Source organism: Oncorhynchus kisutch, linkage group LG10 (assembly GCF_002021735.2).
Source record: "Oncorhynchus kisutch isolate 150728-3 linkage group LG10, Okis_V2, whole genome shotgun sequence".
NCBI classification, from domain to species: domain Eukaryota; kingdom Metazoa; phylum Chordata; class Actinopteri; order Salmoniformes; family Salmonidae; genus Oncorhynchus; species Oncorhynchus kisutch.
This window is the reverse complement of record NC_034183.2, coordinates 48,469,531-48,486,178: the sequence shown is the minus strand read 5'-3', so window position 1 is coordinate 48,486,178 and position 16,648 is coordinate 48,469,531. Positions and strand designations below refer to the sequence as shown.

Genomic DNA, 16,648 nt, shown 5'->3' with positions numbered 1-16,648 from the left:
GGGAGGACTTTGGGGGGTCTGTTTTAGTTATACCCTTTAGTGGGAATGCTAGGGGTCTTGGGGAGGAGGAATCAGCCTTGTTAAGATAGGCTGACCCATTGCTTTCTGTGTTGGCCTGGACTAGGTCCACATTAAGAGACTCAGAGAGATACCACACAGTCTCAGCCACTAACCCGGCCACCATTCCATCCAGTGCACTGTGCTCGAACACCATCCCTGCTGTACTGTCTTTGAATACCACCAGGTTCACCACCTGTAGAAAAAGTATAGAAAAATAGTTTTTATTTTACTTGTGATGTTTGCTTGTGATGTTGAGCTAAAGAGGAACCGATGTTTTCAAGTCTTGTGTCAGTGAGTTAATAAACTGAAGTTTGTTGGGTGCAATTATGTATGGCTGGTGTGCAGTAAATATCCACTTACAATTTGATTCAATATAGAAAAATTGATTTAACTCCATTATCTAGCGTATATTTTTGTCAACACAAAATCATGTTCCAGGTTTTAAATGAGATGCATATTTTAAGACCATATCCTCATCCGGTAACCCAATGAATCCAGTTGATTCACTACAACACCACTGTACTGTACTGTATTGTAAGGACAGACGCTGGGAGACAAGAAGCAAGTACAGGGAGCGAATACTTAATGAATAAACAGACAGGAAACAAAACACGAACAGCATCTGGACAAGGCACACATAACAACATGAATACTGACTCTGGAAAGAAACAGAGGAAATTATAGATATAGGGGAGGTAATTAATAATGTGATGGAGTCCAGGTGAGTCCGATGAAGCGCAGATGTGCGTAACGATGGTGACAGGTGTGCGTAGTGATGAGCAGCCTGGCGGCCTCGAGCACCAGAGAGGGGGAGCGGAAACAGACATGACACTGTATTGTAGTAGTTGTCATCCACAATTACAGTACCACAAACATCCCATACTGTACCTTGTCATAGTATCTCAGACAGGGCCCATCTCCTCCTCCCAGTCTGACAGCATTGAGGGTGTCTGCCAGATCAGCTGGTGGATTGCAGTCTTCCAGGGAGAGAGCCACCACAGCACTCTCCATCAACCCCAGTGAGGCGGCCGCTTCCCCACCTGCTCTAAGGATCTCCTCCCTCACTGCACTCCAGGCTTGCCGCTGCAGGGCAGAGAGGCCGCAGATGGCAGAGGGCTCATTGTCCTTGGCAGCTCTATGTTGGCTCATCACATGAGCCACTTGGCTGTAGATGTCAAGGAACGGTAAAGGGGACATAGGACCACCTGGGCTGAGACGCTGCAGTATGTTGACTGAAAATACCTCTCCAGCACAGATTACGATGGCATGGAGGCAGTCTGGGTATAGCTGTAATAAAAATAGCACATTAAGAAGTAGGAGATAATCACATTAGATGAAAATAAGACAAGGGAGTATGATAAACTGTTATCATTATCATCAGAGACGGTGTATGAAAACACAAAACAACATTGAGTCAAAGTACTCTATTTTTTTCCCCAAAGCTTACTTTAATCTCATCTTGGGTCTTCCCAGGAATGCGGCTGGCAGCAAACACCTCTGATTGCTGTGTGCGCTCAGTTTGCCCCTCACCCTCTACCAGCGAAGGCTCACTATACATCTTGGCCACAGCCCAGAGCAGAGCGGCAGCCCTCTCAAGTTGGGCACACTCCTTCTTGGCTCTGGAGGGGGACAGGACAGCGGGGATGGCTGTCGAGGTGGGCAGTGGGTCGGTGCATGAGAGCAGCCGGCTCTTGAATTGCTCTGTCACCCAGTTCTCTCGGCCAGAGGCGGCAGCCGCCAAGCAGTTTTGGGCCTCCTGCAGGACCTCCCTCTGTTGGCTAAGGGTGTTTTTGAATTGAGGGTAGAGCTCGGGGCTCAGGGTGAGCTGGAGCACACGGCTTGCCTCTTGTAAGGTGACATCTAGCTCTGGAATAGGGTAATCGAGAAGTGCCATCCTGTCCTGTTGATAGGGGGAACCTAATGCAATGAGAGAGCGAGGATGGACAATCAATTGAGTTACTGTAAAGACACTCAGGTAATTTGCCCCAATATTCCCTCTCAACCATAGTATGCAAAAACATGACATATTAACCTGTATGAGTAGTAAAGGCTGTAATTCAATCAGGCTATTCATATTATCTAGGAGAAGAGCTCATGAGATACACAGAGGACTCTTTATGGATTCATTTGGCTGATGTGAATACAATACATCCTGTAAGGTCAATGTATCCTTTGAAGATACATCCCTTAATAATAAGAATAGCATAGTGTGTGTATTGCCAGTTGTCATGGGAATATGTCTCATGCTGCATGACCCTGTTGGGGTAATTAGATTCATGCTGATTCGCCTAGTCAGTCTCTCTTTACAATGCTGCCTGTTTTCCATTCTTCTAAGGCCGAATGAAGTACAAGCTATGCCTCTGACCTTGTGATTACCAGGAAGTTACTAATTATTATAACTAAATTAAGTTAAAATCGATAGGTTTCATGTTACCACTTTCATAAACGGTATAGGTAATATATAAGTTCAGAAATAAACTGTAGGATTAAACTGTAGGATTTAAGTACCAAATTGTAATATTTACCATAAAAATAAACTAATAACAGAGTTGTCACTTTTGTCAAAATGGAGTTTCATTAAAACCAGTTATCAGCAAACTAAACCAGCTTATTAGATGTCAAAATCATGTCACAGAATACATTTTTGTTTATTTTGAATTTTCTCTCTTGTACTTTGTAAATTAAATGTTTACAATTAACTTTTGAATGTAATAGCAGCTCTCTTCTAGAGAAGAGCTCTCTACAATCTCAGGGCAACACAACCGCAACACAACCAAAATATACTGTGTGTAAGGGTTACAATGTGTAAGTTCCTCAAATGTGATTGTGACAACCCCACTGACAACCAATGCTATTATATTTTGCATGCCTAAAATACATGTAAAATAACAACACAGCTATTATAATAAAAACATTTTCCCTCTGCCTAAGGCAACTTTTTGTCATCAAAGTTGCTAAGACCAATTACAATGATTTAGACTATAAATAGGAGACTAAATTATTTAAGTTGACATACATTATCAGGGGTATGTCCTGAAGTCCATACACCTCTCAACAGTATTAGCAAGGAGGTTGCCCTCTACTAAAGAATGTATCATACCACTATGACTCATTCAAGCGTGACTAACATTAAAACATGCATTTCAGGATAGACCAGCATACACATCTGGCTCAGCTTCGTAAGTGAAAAATAATGCAAATTGTAGGTACACAAAATACCGCTATGATCAAAAACACAAGCATTCACAGATACATGGCTCTTATATTACACTCTGTAATAAGTAGATAAAGTTGTGTTATTCCTACAGCCATTGTTTGTATGTGTATAAGCTCATAAAATGTAATTTATAAAAGTAGAAACTAGTTTACCTCAATACCGAATACACTTCAAGATATGCACGCTCCGTAAGATGCAGCGATAGTCAGTGAACAGCAAGTTTTGTTGTACCACACAAACAAGGGTTGGCTATAATATGTACCTAGTGATTCCAATTAAGGAATTACATTTCCTGTCTCTCAATAGACACTGGGTGAATCTGAGGCAGCCTCTCACTGCAAATACTCTTCCCGAGTGGCCAATGTCAATGTTTAACGAACGTTGGATCTCTTTTTAAAGGTTTTTCAGGTGCATAATTAGTTTCACGCTTTATGCTCCATTTCACCCAAACAGTCATTGACAGACAGTTTTCCACATGACCTTTTAACCCCTGTGACTTTACATTAAAAGTCACAGGGGTTTCGAAAATGTCTCCTGGTACATGACTCCTGGTCTCCATAATTAGATTTGTTGCTACAGTAGAATTAGAGGCATGAGGCTGAATTAGTAATGACTGTCTCTCGCAGGCTCGATGGCTATTGCCATCTCCAGTTACAATAGGCTTAACGATTTAACACAATTTAGACCATATTCGAAAACACTTTTACAAATGTCACTGCTGCCAGTGACTTGGTTCCCTGTGAAGTTCAGTTAGGTAGACTAACATTATCTGACTCACAAACATCATCCTGATGGCCATAGGGAAAAAAGTCTGTGGTTTATTTTTTAATACAGACCACCATACATTCAATCATGTGACTATACAAGTATTTCCTTGGTATTCTTGATTATGATCAATAGTATCCAGTTCTGAAATATTGGAATAGCTCAGGGTTCCCTTGGACTGGCGCAGCAGTCTAAGGCACTGCATCTCAGTGCTAGAGGCGTCACTACAGACCCTGGTTTGATTCCAGGCTGTTCCACAACCGACCGTGATTGGGAGTCCCATTGGGCGGCACACAATTGACGTTGTTAGGGTTTGGCCAGGGTAGGCTTTCATTGTAAGTAAAAATTTGTTCTTAATTGACTTGCCTAGTTAAATAAAAATCCCTATTTCAGTAAATTAGCAAATTGCCAAAAAATGTCCATACCTCCAGTCAAAGTGTCAAAGATGTGTGATGAGCCTCCTGAGGTTTCACACCTATATTTATACTCTGGTGCATGCTTTTTCTTATTGTGTACATAGAAAAACCCATGCCTTGTTTCCCTTTCCTCCCTTAGTGGAAACTGTTCTTAACATATGGGTCTGGCCAATGTAGTTTCACTTTCAAAACTGGTGCTTTTCCCAAAACTCACTGACCACAACTACCCGAAGCCCCCTGAACTCAGCTGCCCAAAACCCCCCTGACCTCTGACCTCAGTTGCCCGAGACTCCCTGACCGAAGTAGGCCTCACCAGCCTTAGACAGACACACCTTAGACAGAACTGTGCTGTACATTTTTATTGTAAATCAAATACAATTCTTAGCCATTTAAAAAAATATATATTAAACTTTAGACATATAGTATTCAACATTACTCCTTTTGTCAGTCTTTCTATTTGGAGTTGTGCTCTTCACAAAGGCACCTAGCCAAAACGTGGGGCATTGTTTCTGTTTGTTTAAGATTATGATTTTTTTGAGAGAATATAATTACATGTAAGCCTTTGGATAAGATTGCTGACAGTGCAGATTATTGTGCCTCATTTTCACTAAGGGTAATTTAGCAGACAAAGTACTCCGACATTCTTAATGGGGACAAACAGTATGTAATTGTTTGCGAGCTGCTTAGGTAAGCTAGTTGTGAGATTTCACCACTTAATGGCGTTTGGTTCCCCAATCTCAGAAACAACTTTGATTAGTTATGTGTAATTCCTAAGTAGCTGTTTCTTCAATTACACAACAATAAGAATGTAGATATTAATGATAACAACATTTTTATATTTTGTTATTAGTTATATTATTTGATATTGAATACTGCACTGTTGGGGAGGGCAAGGGCAAGTTAAGCATTTCAGTGTACTTAGGCATGTGACAAATAAAACTTGAAACCACCAGCAACATGGTGCCCAGCCCGTATGGGCATATAAGACAAGATATCAAGTGTCACGTATGTGTGTACAAAACACAAAACAAAATGTTACATTAAACAAATGGAATGCAATTAACACTTAAATGCATAATTAGCAATCATAACAAAGTACAGTTTTCACCTTGTCTCTCTACACAAACAATACAATTCTCCTTCTCTACCCCAGGAAAATTAATTGTGCAATTTGTGAAAAAGAACTTCAGCCTGTGTTCATCCTGTAGTCAAACACTTCATGAGTGAGCACCAACAATTTTACCAAATAGAACATGTCTCAAATCATCATACAGGGGGCAAATAAACACAAAATGGGCTTCACTTTATATTAACCCAAGATCACATAATACACACATTTTTCTTCTTCGGGGACTTGTTGAATCTACCCATCTCTGGTGCCAGAGAGATTGTGCCGTATCTTAACAGCTCACAAACATATTAATATGAGTGTTTTATTATATGTGTTACATTTATCCTAGTCATGTCCTTGTAATCAGTGATAATGCTACAGGTGATAAAACAATTCCCCAACAATAAAGTAATACTCCACTCTCCTCTAGCCTACTCTGGTCTACTCATTTAGTCCTAATATTACTTTGGCTTATGATCTTATTCACATATGTTTCTTATACGACTTCTTTGTCAAAATGATTTATTCCATCATAGAAATGTGTAGGTTTGTAGGCTAAATAAGATTGATTGCTGTAATGTCACTTTCTCAACCATAAAAATACTTCAAACCGGATGTAGTAACTCCAGTGCAAAAAATAAGTAGCCAATACCTTCCTGTTTTTCATTCTGACCCCGGCGTGAGGGGGAACTGTGTCTGTTGTACTTTTAAGGATACATCTTTGAAATAGTTTCTCGAACGTAAGTTCAGCGTTCTCTCTTGACAATGTAAAAATGTTGATCTGTCAAAATCCTATATTTTTATTCAATTGATTGTGAGTATCAGTTCCTCAATGTGTAAGGTCAGCCCTCGTTCAGCTTTGTTCCCTTTGATTGGCTAGTAGCTAATATTATTATTTATTTTTTATCAGTTAAGGTTAGTTCGCTTTTTACAGTAGTACTAACGTGATTTTTGTATTTTATTTTTACTGTTAGCCAATTAAAGGGAACAATGCTCATGCTACTGGTTTTGCTATTAGTAACGTTATCTAGCTAATTGTTAGCTCACTTATCGTACTGTCTATACGGACAACGGGGCAGAAGCAACTAAAAAAGTTTGCTAGCTAACATTACATTGTTAACATGTGTTCTGCTGGGCTAGTGCTATCGTAAACTATATAGCTAGCTAATGGCAGATGAAAGGGGTTAGCTAGCCAGCTAGTTCAGTATCTTCGGTTTATTTTATGTGTTGCTCTGTTGCTATGTGTCTGACACGGCTGCATAGCTGACTAAACTCAACTCACGATTTCAAGTTGAGTTTAATCGGCTAGGCTTCCTGCAGACTAGACAGGCGTAACATAGCTAATGTTAGCTAGTTTTCAAATGAACTTGATGACTTGCTGCTAGCTAGTAGTACCAACAATCGGTATAACGACCACCGAATCTACAGCAGCAAATGACCAGTTTCATCTCTTATCTCATCATTCACAACGGTTATCTAGCTAAATGTGCCCTATCAAATTTTATTGGTCACACACACACATGGTTAGCAGATGTTATTGCGAGTGTAGCGAAATGCTTAAGATTCTAGATCCGACAGTGCAGCATCTAACAGTTAACGTTAATATCTAACAATTCCACAACAAAATCCTAATCCTAATCGAGTAAAGGAATGGGATGATTATATATATGGATGAGTATATATATGGATGAGCAGTGACAGAGCGGCTAAGATGCAATAGATAGTAAAGTATAGATAGTGAAGGATCCAGTATATACATATGAGATGAGTAATGCGAGATATGTAAACATTCTTAAAGTGGCATTACTAAAGTGACTAGTGTTCCATTTATTAAAGTGGCCAATGATATCAAGTCTGTAGGTAGGCAGCCGCCTCTGTGCTAGTGGTGGCTGTTTATCAATCTGATGGCCTTGAGATAGAAGCTGTTTTTCAATCTCTGTCCCAGTTTTGATGCACCTGTACTGACCTTGCCTTCTGGATGGAAGCAGGGTGAACAGGTAGTGGTTATTTTCCTTGATTATCTTTTTTGCCTTCCTGTGACATAAGGTGTTGTACATGTCCTGGAGGGCAAGTAGTTTGCCCCGGTGATGCGTTGTGCAGACCGCACCACCCTCTGGAGAGCCCTGCAGTTGTGGGCGGTGCAGTTGCCGTACCAGACGGTGATACAGCCCGACAGGATGCTCTCAATTGTGTACCTGTAAAAAGTTAGTGAGGGTTTTTGGGGACGAGCCACTTTTTTTCAGCCTCCTGAGGTTGAAGAGGCGTTGTTGCCTTCTTCACCACACTGTCTGTGTGCATGGACCATTTCAGTTTGTCGGTTATATGTACACAGAGGAACTTAAAACTTTCCACCTTAATGATACGTTTGGAGGGTACTGTGGTGTTGAATGCTGAGCTGTATTCAATTAACAGCATTCTTACATAGGTATTCCTCTTGTCCAGATGGGATAGTGCAGTGTGACGTCGATTGCATCGTCTGTGGACCTATTGGGGCGGTAAGCAAATTTGAGTGGGTCTTGGGTAATAGGTAGGGTGGAGGTGATATGATCCTTGACTAGTCTCTCAAAGCACTTCATGATGACAGAAGTGAGTGCTATGGGGCAATAGTCATTTCAGTTACCTTAGCTTTCTTGGGAACAGGAACAATGGTGGCCATCTTGAAGCATGTGGGAACAGCAGACTGGGGTAGGGATGGATTGAATTTGTCCGTAAACACACCAGCTAGCTGGTCTGCGCATACTTTGAGGATGTGGCTAGGGATGCCGTCTGGCGAGGGTTTTACTCACATCGGCCACGGAGGAGGAGAGCCCACAGTCTTTGGTAGCGGGCTGTGTCGGTGGCACTGTATTGTCCTCAAAGCTTGCAAAGAAGTTGTTTTAATTTGTCTGGGAGCAAGACGTCGATGTCTGCTACGGGGATGGTTTTCTTTTTGTGATCGGGGATCATCTTTAGACCCTGAGCCGTTGAATTGCGACTCCACTTTGTCTCTACTTACGCTTTGCTTGTTTGATTGCCTTACGGAGGGAATAACTACACTGTTTGTATTCGGTCATATTTCCAGTCGCCTTGCAATGCAGTGGTATGCGCTTTCAGATTTGTGAGAATGCTACCATCAATCCACAGTTTCTGGTTAGGGAAGGTTTTAATAGTCACAGTGGGTATAACATCTCCTATACACTTCATTATAAACTTGCTCACCGAGTCAGCGTATATGTCAATGTTATTGTCTGAGGCTACCTGGAACATATCCCAGTCCACGTGATCGAGGCAATCTTGAAGCGTGGAATCCAATTGGTCAGACCAGTGTTAGATTAGACCTAAGCAAGGGCGCTTCCTGTTTTTAGTTTTTGCCTATAGGAGGGGAGCAACAAGATGGAGTCATGGTCAGATTTGCCAAAAGGATGGCTGGGAGGGCCTTGTATGCATCGCGGAAGTTAGAGTAGCAGTTGTCGAGTGTGTTACTTGTTTGTGTACTGCAATCGATATGCTGATATAATTTAGGTAGCCTTGTTCTCTGATTAGCTTTGTTAAAATCCCCAGCTACAATAAATGCAACCTCGGGATACATGGTTTCCAGTTTGCGTGAAGTTCCTTGATGGACGCCTTGGTATCCGCTTGCGGGGGGGATATGCATGGCTGTGACGATAACCAAGTAGAGTTCCCTTGGGAGATAATTTTCGGTCAGCATTTGATTGTAAGGAATTCTAGGTTAGGTGAACAAAAGGACTTGAGTTCTTGTATGTTACAATTACACCGTGAGTTTTTAATCATGAAACATACACCCCGCCCTTCTTACCAGAGAGATGTTTGCTTCTGTCGGCGCGATTGTACTGAAAATCCCGTTGGCCCGTTGGCTGTACGGACTCTGACAGCAAGTCCCTAACTAGCCATGTCTCTGTGAAACAGAGTGTGTTACAATCCCTGATATCTCTTTGGAAAACAACTCTTGCCCTAATTTTGTTTACTTTGTTAACTAGGGACTGGACATTAGCGAGTAATATACTCCGAAGCGGTGGGTGGTGTGCACGCATCCGAAGCCTCACTAGAAGACCTCTCTGGAACCCTCTCCTCCTACAGCATTGTTTTGGGTTGGCCTCTGGAATCAGTTGAAATGCCCTGGGAGGTGCAGACAAAGGATCCGCTTTGGGAAAGTCGTATTCCTAGTCGTATTGCTGGTTGTGCTGGTAAGTCTGATATCTAATAGTTCTTCCCGGCTGTATGTAGTAACACTTAGGGTTTTCTGGGCTAACAATGTAAGAAATAATACATAAAAAAAAAAATACTGTACAGTTTCCTAAGGACTTGAAGCGAAGCTGTCATCTCTATCGGCGCTATCTTGCCACCAAGTAGTTGAAGTTACTGTTCAGGATTAGTATAGCCTAACTTGGTCCATGTTGTCCCTCTGCTTCACCAATGGCAGATGCCTAGGCGACAGTGTTCGAAAATAAAAGAGAATACTACCCTTGCATATAATGAAGACCTATTCTATTGAATTAAATAAACGTCCTACTGTCTCTCTCTCCTCACAGGAGTCCTCCCCTCTCCATGTGCATCCCTAATGGGCGGCTGGTCTCGTATTGCGGTGCTGGAGCTGTACCGAGCACTGCTCTGTGCAGGGTGCCACCTTCACTACACAGACCGCAACTGCTACCAGCGCGCCGTGGCCGGGGAGTTCCGCCGCTGCCAGGCCCTGGCCGTGCCGAGCGACAAGGAGGACACACTGAAGAGGGGCCAGTTCTTCCTCAGCAGTAGACTGGGGGGGCTGATGTAGGTGGGGGTCAACCATCCAACCACACCTTTAGCAAGACGTGCTTGTCAGACCACTAACAGGTAAACTATTCAGATATTTAACTGACCACCTATCCTATCGCTCTCATAAGATGATAATACATATTTTAATAATAAAAGTTACACAGTCCTTGAGTTATGGTAATAGAACGCAAGACTCTTCACATCTGCATAAGTTCTTTCTTTGTTCTTCTCTCATAGTTTTTCCCTTCTAACTCTACATTCACAAAGACAGAATGGCGGGAGTGAACGGTGACCGTAAAGGAAAGAAGGATGACAACGGAATGGGCACGGCAGTTGACTTTTTGCTCTCTAATGCCAAGCTTGTGCTTGGGGTCGGAGGAGCTGCCATGCTTGGCATTGCAACACTAGCAGTCAAAAGAGTAAGTGGGACATTCTCTAAGCAATTATTTTGTTGTAAATGTTATCATGTATGTTATTTGTCCCTTGTGCCAGTTCAGTTGTAGGCTAAATGTGATCACCTCTCACTATTTGGCTTCTGATCTCCACATCAGTAATTTCACTGTTTTTAACCACGAGTGGAAGACAGGTCCATTTCATGAAACATTCTAATGGACAATAAAGCTTTTCAATTCAATCTCCTTTCAGATGTATGACCGTGCCATAAGTGCTCCGACCAGCCCTACTAAGATGGAACCATCAGGGAAAAGGAGCTGGGAGGAGCCCAGTTGGATGGGCTCGTCACAACGGGTACTTAACCATGACATGAAGTCAACAGTGAGCAGGTCACTGCAGACTCTACCCACCACCTCCAACTCCTTTGAACCAGGTAAGGTACGCTAATGTATTTAGGGTGTCACACACAATGTTATTCTGCATTACAACTATCAACATTGCTCATATAACAGTTACAATCGTGTCGTTAGCTCACCCCACAGCGTGAAATGTTACCAATGGCGCTACCAAACTAGTACTTTTTCAGTGGTGCGACTGGTTAGTACATTGTCAAGCAGGATGGTTATGCGTGTTGGCAAGGTAGAGGATGTGAGATCAAGTACGGGTAAGGATTGGTGAGCGAGGAATCTATACTGCTAAGCACCACAGGGATGCACGCCTGTTACACTCACACTTGCTCACACTCGTACACATTGCCTATCTGTGTTCAGAGTGAGGCCTGAACGGTAACACTTGGGATTGATGTAGTAGCAGGTGGTCACAGTGGGTTAGTAGTGTGTTTCAGATGGTTTGACCTCATCTCTGTGCAGTGTTTTCTAATCCTTGGCTTTGTCTATTGACGACAGGATGGCTGATGGCTGTCCTTCCTGTATTGTGGGTGATGCTACTGACTCTCAGTGCTTGTTGTAGGAAGCTATAGGGTTGTTCCATTTGATTTCAATCAGTTTTTGACCACACCTCTTTTGATTTGAACTAAACTTTTCATACATATTTGCCCATGGTTGAAGTGATCAGAAAATTTCTTTTTGGACCTGAATACTAAAACATGCAGGAGATAGAGGTGCTCAAAGTTGACCCATTTTTGCATACCATACCATGAGACAACCATGTATTCATCACTTGAAAAGATTAACGGTTAAGTTTGATATAATTTAAAAGCTTGAAAACAGGGTTGTCAAACTATTATAAATTGCATTAAAAAATATTTTATTGATCTTAAAACATGTAAACTCAGATTTATTTTCATTTTTACATATGTTGATGCTTAGACCCTGATGTATATCATCTGAGGTGTACTGTATGTGTTGTGCCTGCCATTGGTTGAGACACAGCACACTCTTGAATACTGGGTGGGTGTAATTTTAATCATAGAAATATAATTCATAGAATGGACCCATCCCTTCAGACAGCTGCAATTTAGCTGGTACACCTTTGAAATTAATTGAATTGAAATTTGACATTACAATTACTACCGCAAAGATGGCCACCGGTTCACCCACCGTCGAATGTCAATTTAAATGGAATGTCTATTCTATTATCTATATTTATATGATTTCAATAGGTTTCTTATGGAAGATTGACATTGTAATTTTGAAACAACTGATATTCCCATTCAAGTCAATATTTTCTGTGTGGACCTCTGTTAGCAGTTGATGTTACTCTTCAATAACACAGACCCCAAAGCAAATCAGGGGGAGGAAAATTGGTTTATTCTTATTCAAAGAGGACGAATCATGCATGGAGGTAGATGTTCATGCTCCCCTGTCCTCAGTGATTCATTTTTTGTAACCCAGCCCTAGCCTGTGGTTGACCAATTAGAATTCCTTGCGATAAAACTGGGCCAATGGCCAAATAACAAGTATCCTATCTCAGGTTGGACCAATGAACATGCCACACGTAGCTAGCTATAAGTTCAGGACTGACATTCCTAACAGATGTTGAACTGAAAACCAACTATTTCCATTGATAATTCCCTATTGACTTTCAGTACTTTTGACCTCACGTCCTCTGCGTCGTGTATTTATCTTCGACATATTCATACACCTCCAATCATCTTTGTGGTCCAATTGGAAAGTTGAAATGTCGATGTCATTCCCATTTTAGTGCATTCATTCAGCCAAAACATTACACCCACTCTGTATTCAAGTGCATGCTATGTCTCAACCGATGGCTGTCTCAACATAAACCTCAGATGTAAAATAGGATCCAAGCTACAACATTTGTGAAAATCTGTGTTCACACATTTTTAGATAATTGACGTTAAAAGTTTTAAAAAATATATTTAAAAAAAGGCTATTTTTGTTTGCTTTTTTGTTTGTAAGCTTTTAAATGATATCTGAGCCATTTTATCTTTTCAAGAGATAAAGACATGCAGTGGATGTCCCATGGTATGCAACATGAATCACATTTTGGGCACCTCTCTCTTGAATGTTCTGGCATTCGGGTCCAAAAATTCCCTTTCTGACACACTTCTACCATGGGCAAACATGTATGGAAAGTTTTGTTCAAATTTAAAGGTGTGCTGCCAAAGCTATTGAAATCGAATGGAACGACCCTATAGTTTTGTTAGTAGAAGCCCCACTAAATAGACTCAGATGGCTAGTTTCTATTGAGCTCCATTAGATATTTATTTTATAAAGTTAAAAAAATACCTCAGTCTGTGGTATTTTGGATGGTTCTCTTATGCCGGGTGTACACTACACAACTTTCAAAATCCTAACATTGCTGAGCCTCTCACATTTAACGACTGTCTTTCGTGTCGTTTCTTTGTCTTCCCAACTTATTGGCTAAACAATGTGTCACATACTACAAGATTCTCCACTTGGTCGTGAGGATTCTCAATACGGTCTGATCTCAACTTAAGAAATGGTGTAGCGTATGCCCGGCTTTAGTAGTAGGTTACTCTCTGTAGGAGAGGATCGTTTGTAAACCCAATGGTTTAGCAGCCTCTCTCGTGGTACTTGTTCCCATTAGTTGGGTTTGATTTCCTGTCGTCACCCAATATCCTTTCTTTCGTTCTTATTTACCTCCCATGCCCCCGATTTTTATAGTTACCCATACCTGCACATTACTAACCTCTGCCTGTTGTGGCTGTATCCCCCTCAGACTGCATGCGGAGGGCAACGGGGCGGGGACGTAGCGCTGTAGGAGAGACCGACCTCCTCCGGGCCAGGATGCGTCTCTCCTTACAGGAGAAACTGTGGGAGTTCTACCAGGAGCGAGTGACCATTCCCGCTGAGGAGCAGGCCACAGCCCGCCGGGCCGCCCTGGACATCTGCGCTGAGCTGAGGATCTTCCTGCACGGCAAGCTGCCCGACATGCCCCTCCGAGAGATGTACCTCAGCGGCAGCCTCTACGATGACCTGCAGGTAATAAGAGGGTAGTAGTAGGACAATTGTATTATCCCTCCGGGGGAAGGGGATAAAGGATAGATATCACTTCACAGGCTTAGGAGTGTTGTGACCACAAACAATGCTTTTTTTTTTATCTCTGTGCTCGTCTCTGGGTTTGAAATATTGTGGTTTACAAGAATAACACTATTTGCTCTCTCAGTCTCTCTCTCTCTCTCTCTCTCTCCCACTCTTTCTCAGGTGGTGACAGCGGATCACGCTCAGCTCATGGTCCCTCTGACCCTGGAGAAGAACCTGTGGTCGTCAGTGCCCGGTGAGGACACCATTATGAATGTTCCGGGCTTCTGGCTGATTCGCAGGGAGAACCTAGAATACTTCCCCCGAGGCAGCAGCTACTGGGACCGCTGCATGGTAGGAGGCTACCTCTCCCCCAAGTCTGTCTTGGAGGTGTTCGAGAAGCTGGTGGCGGGCTCCATCAACTGGCCGGCCATCGGCAGTGTTCTGGACTACGTGATCCGGCCGGTGGTTCCCTCGGAGACGCTCACCCTGGAGGTCCAGTACAAGACGGACCGCCATCTTTATGTGGACTTCCTGCCTCTGCTGGTGATGGACGACGGCGCCTCGCTGATCGCCAAACCACACAGGCTGGCTGCTGAGCGCCACGAAAACCTTTGGCGGCAAAGCTTCCGCGTGGCGGAGACTGCGCGCCTGCGGGCGCTGGACCAGGAGGACGGGGGCTGCCGCTGCGCCTGCCTCAAGGTGACTAAAGCTGTGTGCAAGCTGAACCCCGCCTTGGCGCGCCTGTCGGCCAGTCAGCTCACCAGCGCCATACTGCTGCTGAGCGAGAAGGAGGGCGACTGGACCCAAGAGGCGCTGGCTGACCGCTTTCTGCAGTTGCTCCGCTCGCTCGTGGGACACCTGGAGGCCGGGAGGCTCCCCTGTGCCCTGATCCCAAAGGTCAACCTGTTCTGTGAGCTGACGCCAGTGGAGGTGGATGAGTTAGGATATACCCTCTACTGTTCTCTTTCTGACCCAGAGGGACTCCTAAGGACTCCTTATTCTGACTGAGTCTGGTCATGGGTTCTAGGGTTTAGGACAGATGGTATATAATTCTAACTAAGGTTCCATAGATTCCATACTGCAGAAGAGGATATGATAGGTAATTCATATGTGCTTCAGACATGGACCATGTCCCCTGTGACCACGTTGCTGTGTGATTGAGTCAACATCACGTGTCTGGAGTTGCTGTTTCATCAATCAATATGCTTCTCTTGTACTTTTTTTATTTATGTAATTATGTTTGTGACTAAGGAGAAATGCAAAATCAACCACTTTGGTAGGATATGTTTAACAACATATTTTTGACATGCAAGCCATATCTGCTAAATTCAAATACAGGACCATCCAAATACCAGTTAAACCTCAGATGATGAAACCAGTCTCTTCATAATGGTGCACGTAAGCCGTTTTATAAATAGTACTGTTCAGAGGGGTATACTACAAAGCATGATCAAGGAGTTATCTAGGCAAGTTAGCTGGCTATCTTAAAAATAGCTTTTTTATGTAGAAAGATGATCTTCAAATGGACTTGGTCTAAGTTGAGCTTTCTTAATGAACCTACAGTTATTTCTGGTTGTTTATCAAAGTTGAACCTGCTTCATAGTATATCCCTTGGTTTAGGGCTCAGTGTTTGTTGAATTGGGGATTGCTTCATTGGCTAATATTATGTTACCGTAATATTATGTAACCAATTTGGAATGAATGATGTCTGAAAAATATTATATTTATTAATTATAATTTATGTGGGAAGGGAAATTGGTCTATTTGAAAGATATTTTGTTAGCTCCATTCTCAGATTGCTGGTCTTTCAAACTGAGATTATGATGGGTAACATTCGTCTAATGCGAGTTAATATCATGTCTTAACAGGGGCATGAAAGAGATCTTTCAGTCAAGTGAACAAGCCTCAATAATCGGCTCTAGCATTATTGGTCTCTACATACATTACCGGTCAAAAGTTTTAGAACACCTACTCATTCAAGGGTTTTTCTTTATTTTTACTATTTTCTACGTTTTAGAATATTAGTTAAGTTCTCAAAACTAAGAAATAACACATATGGAATCATGTAGTAACAAAAAATGGTTAAATAAATCAAAATGCATTTTGTATTTGAGATTCTTCAAATAGCTACGCTTTGCCTTGATGACGGCTTTGCATACTCTTGGCATTCTCTCAACCAGCTTCACCTGGAATGCTTTTCCAACAGTCTTGGAGTTCCCACATATGCTGAGCACTTGTTGGCTGCTTTTCCTTCACTCTGCGGTCCGACTCATCCCAAACCATCTCAGTTGGGTTGAGGTGAGGTGATTGTGGAGGCCAGGTCATCTGATGCAGCACTCCATCACTCTCATTCTTGATAAAATAGCCCTTGCACACCCTGGATGTGTGTTAGGTCATTGTTCTGTTGAAAAATGAATGATAGTCCCACTAAGCCCAAATCAGATGGGGTGGCGTATCGCTGTGG

General features: G+C 42.5%; 1 protein-coding gene across 3 annotated transcripts; it reads left to right on the top strand.

The window, feature by feature from the left end:
- Window positions 1-8,801: 8,801 nt before the first annotated feature.
- On the top strand, window positions 8,802-15,221 carry LOC109897561 (mitochondrial dynamics protein MID51-like). Of its 3 annotated transcripts, none has more exons than XM_031833859.1 (6): window positions 8,802-9,753; window positions 10,099-10,399; window positions 10,593-10,740; window positions 10,967-11,147; window positions 13,880-14,142; window positions 14,365-15,221. In XM_031833859.1, exons 3-6 carry the CDS (start codon window positions 10,594-10,596, stop codon window positions 15,190-15,192), a joined length of 1,419 nt encoding a protein of 472 aa, XP_031689719.1. In that variant the 5' UTR covers window positions 8,802-9,753; window positions 10,099-10,399; window position 10,593; the 3' UTR covers window positions 15,193-15,221. The 3 variants fall into 3 exon arrangements, with proteins under 3 accessions (XP_031689719.1, XP_031689718.1, XP_031689717.1); XM_031833858.1 differs by having other exon boundaries at window positions 10,589-10,740; XM_031833857.1 differs by having other exon boundaries at window positions 10,559-10,740.
- Window positions 15,222-16,648: the final 1,427 nt, after the last annotated feature.

Bases quoted from the DNA above. Each gene is read 5' to 3' on its own strand.
- LOC109897561 (XM_031833859.1), top strand. From the start codon at position 10,594: ATGGCGGGAGTGAACGGTGACCGTAAAGGAAAGAAGGATGACAACGGA. The intron at 10,741-10,966 runs GTAAGTGGGACA...ATCTCCTTTCAG, and splicing joins CAACACTAGCAGTCAAAAGA to ATGTATGACCGTGCCATAAG. The intron at 11,148-13,879 runs GTAAGGTACGCT...TATCCCCCTCAG, and splicing joins CTCCAACTCCTTTGAACCAG to ACTGCATGCGGAGGGCAACG.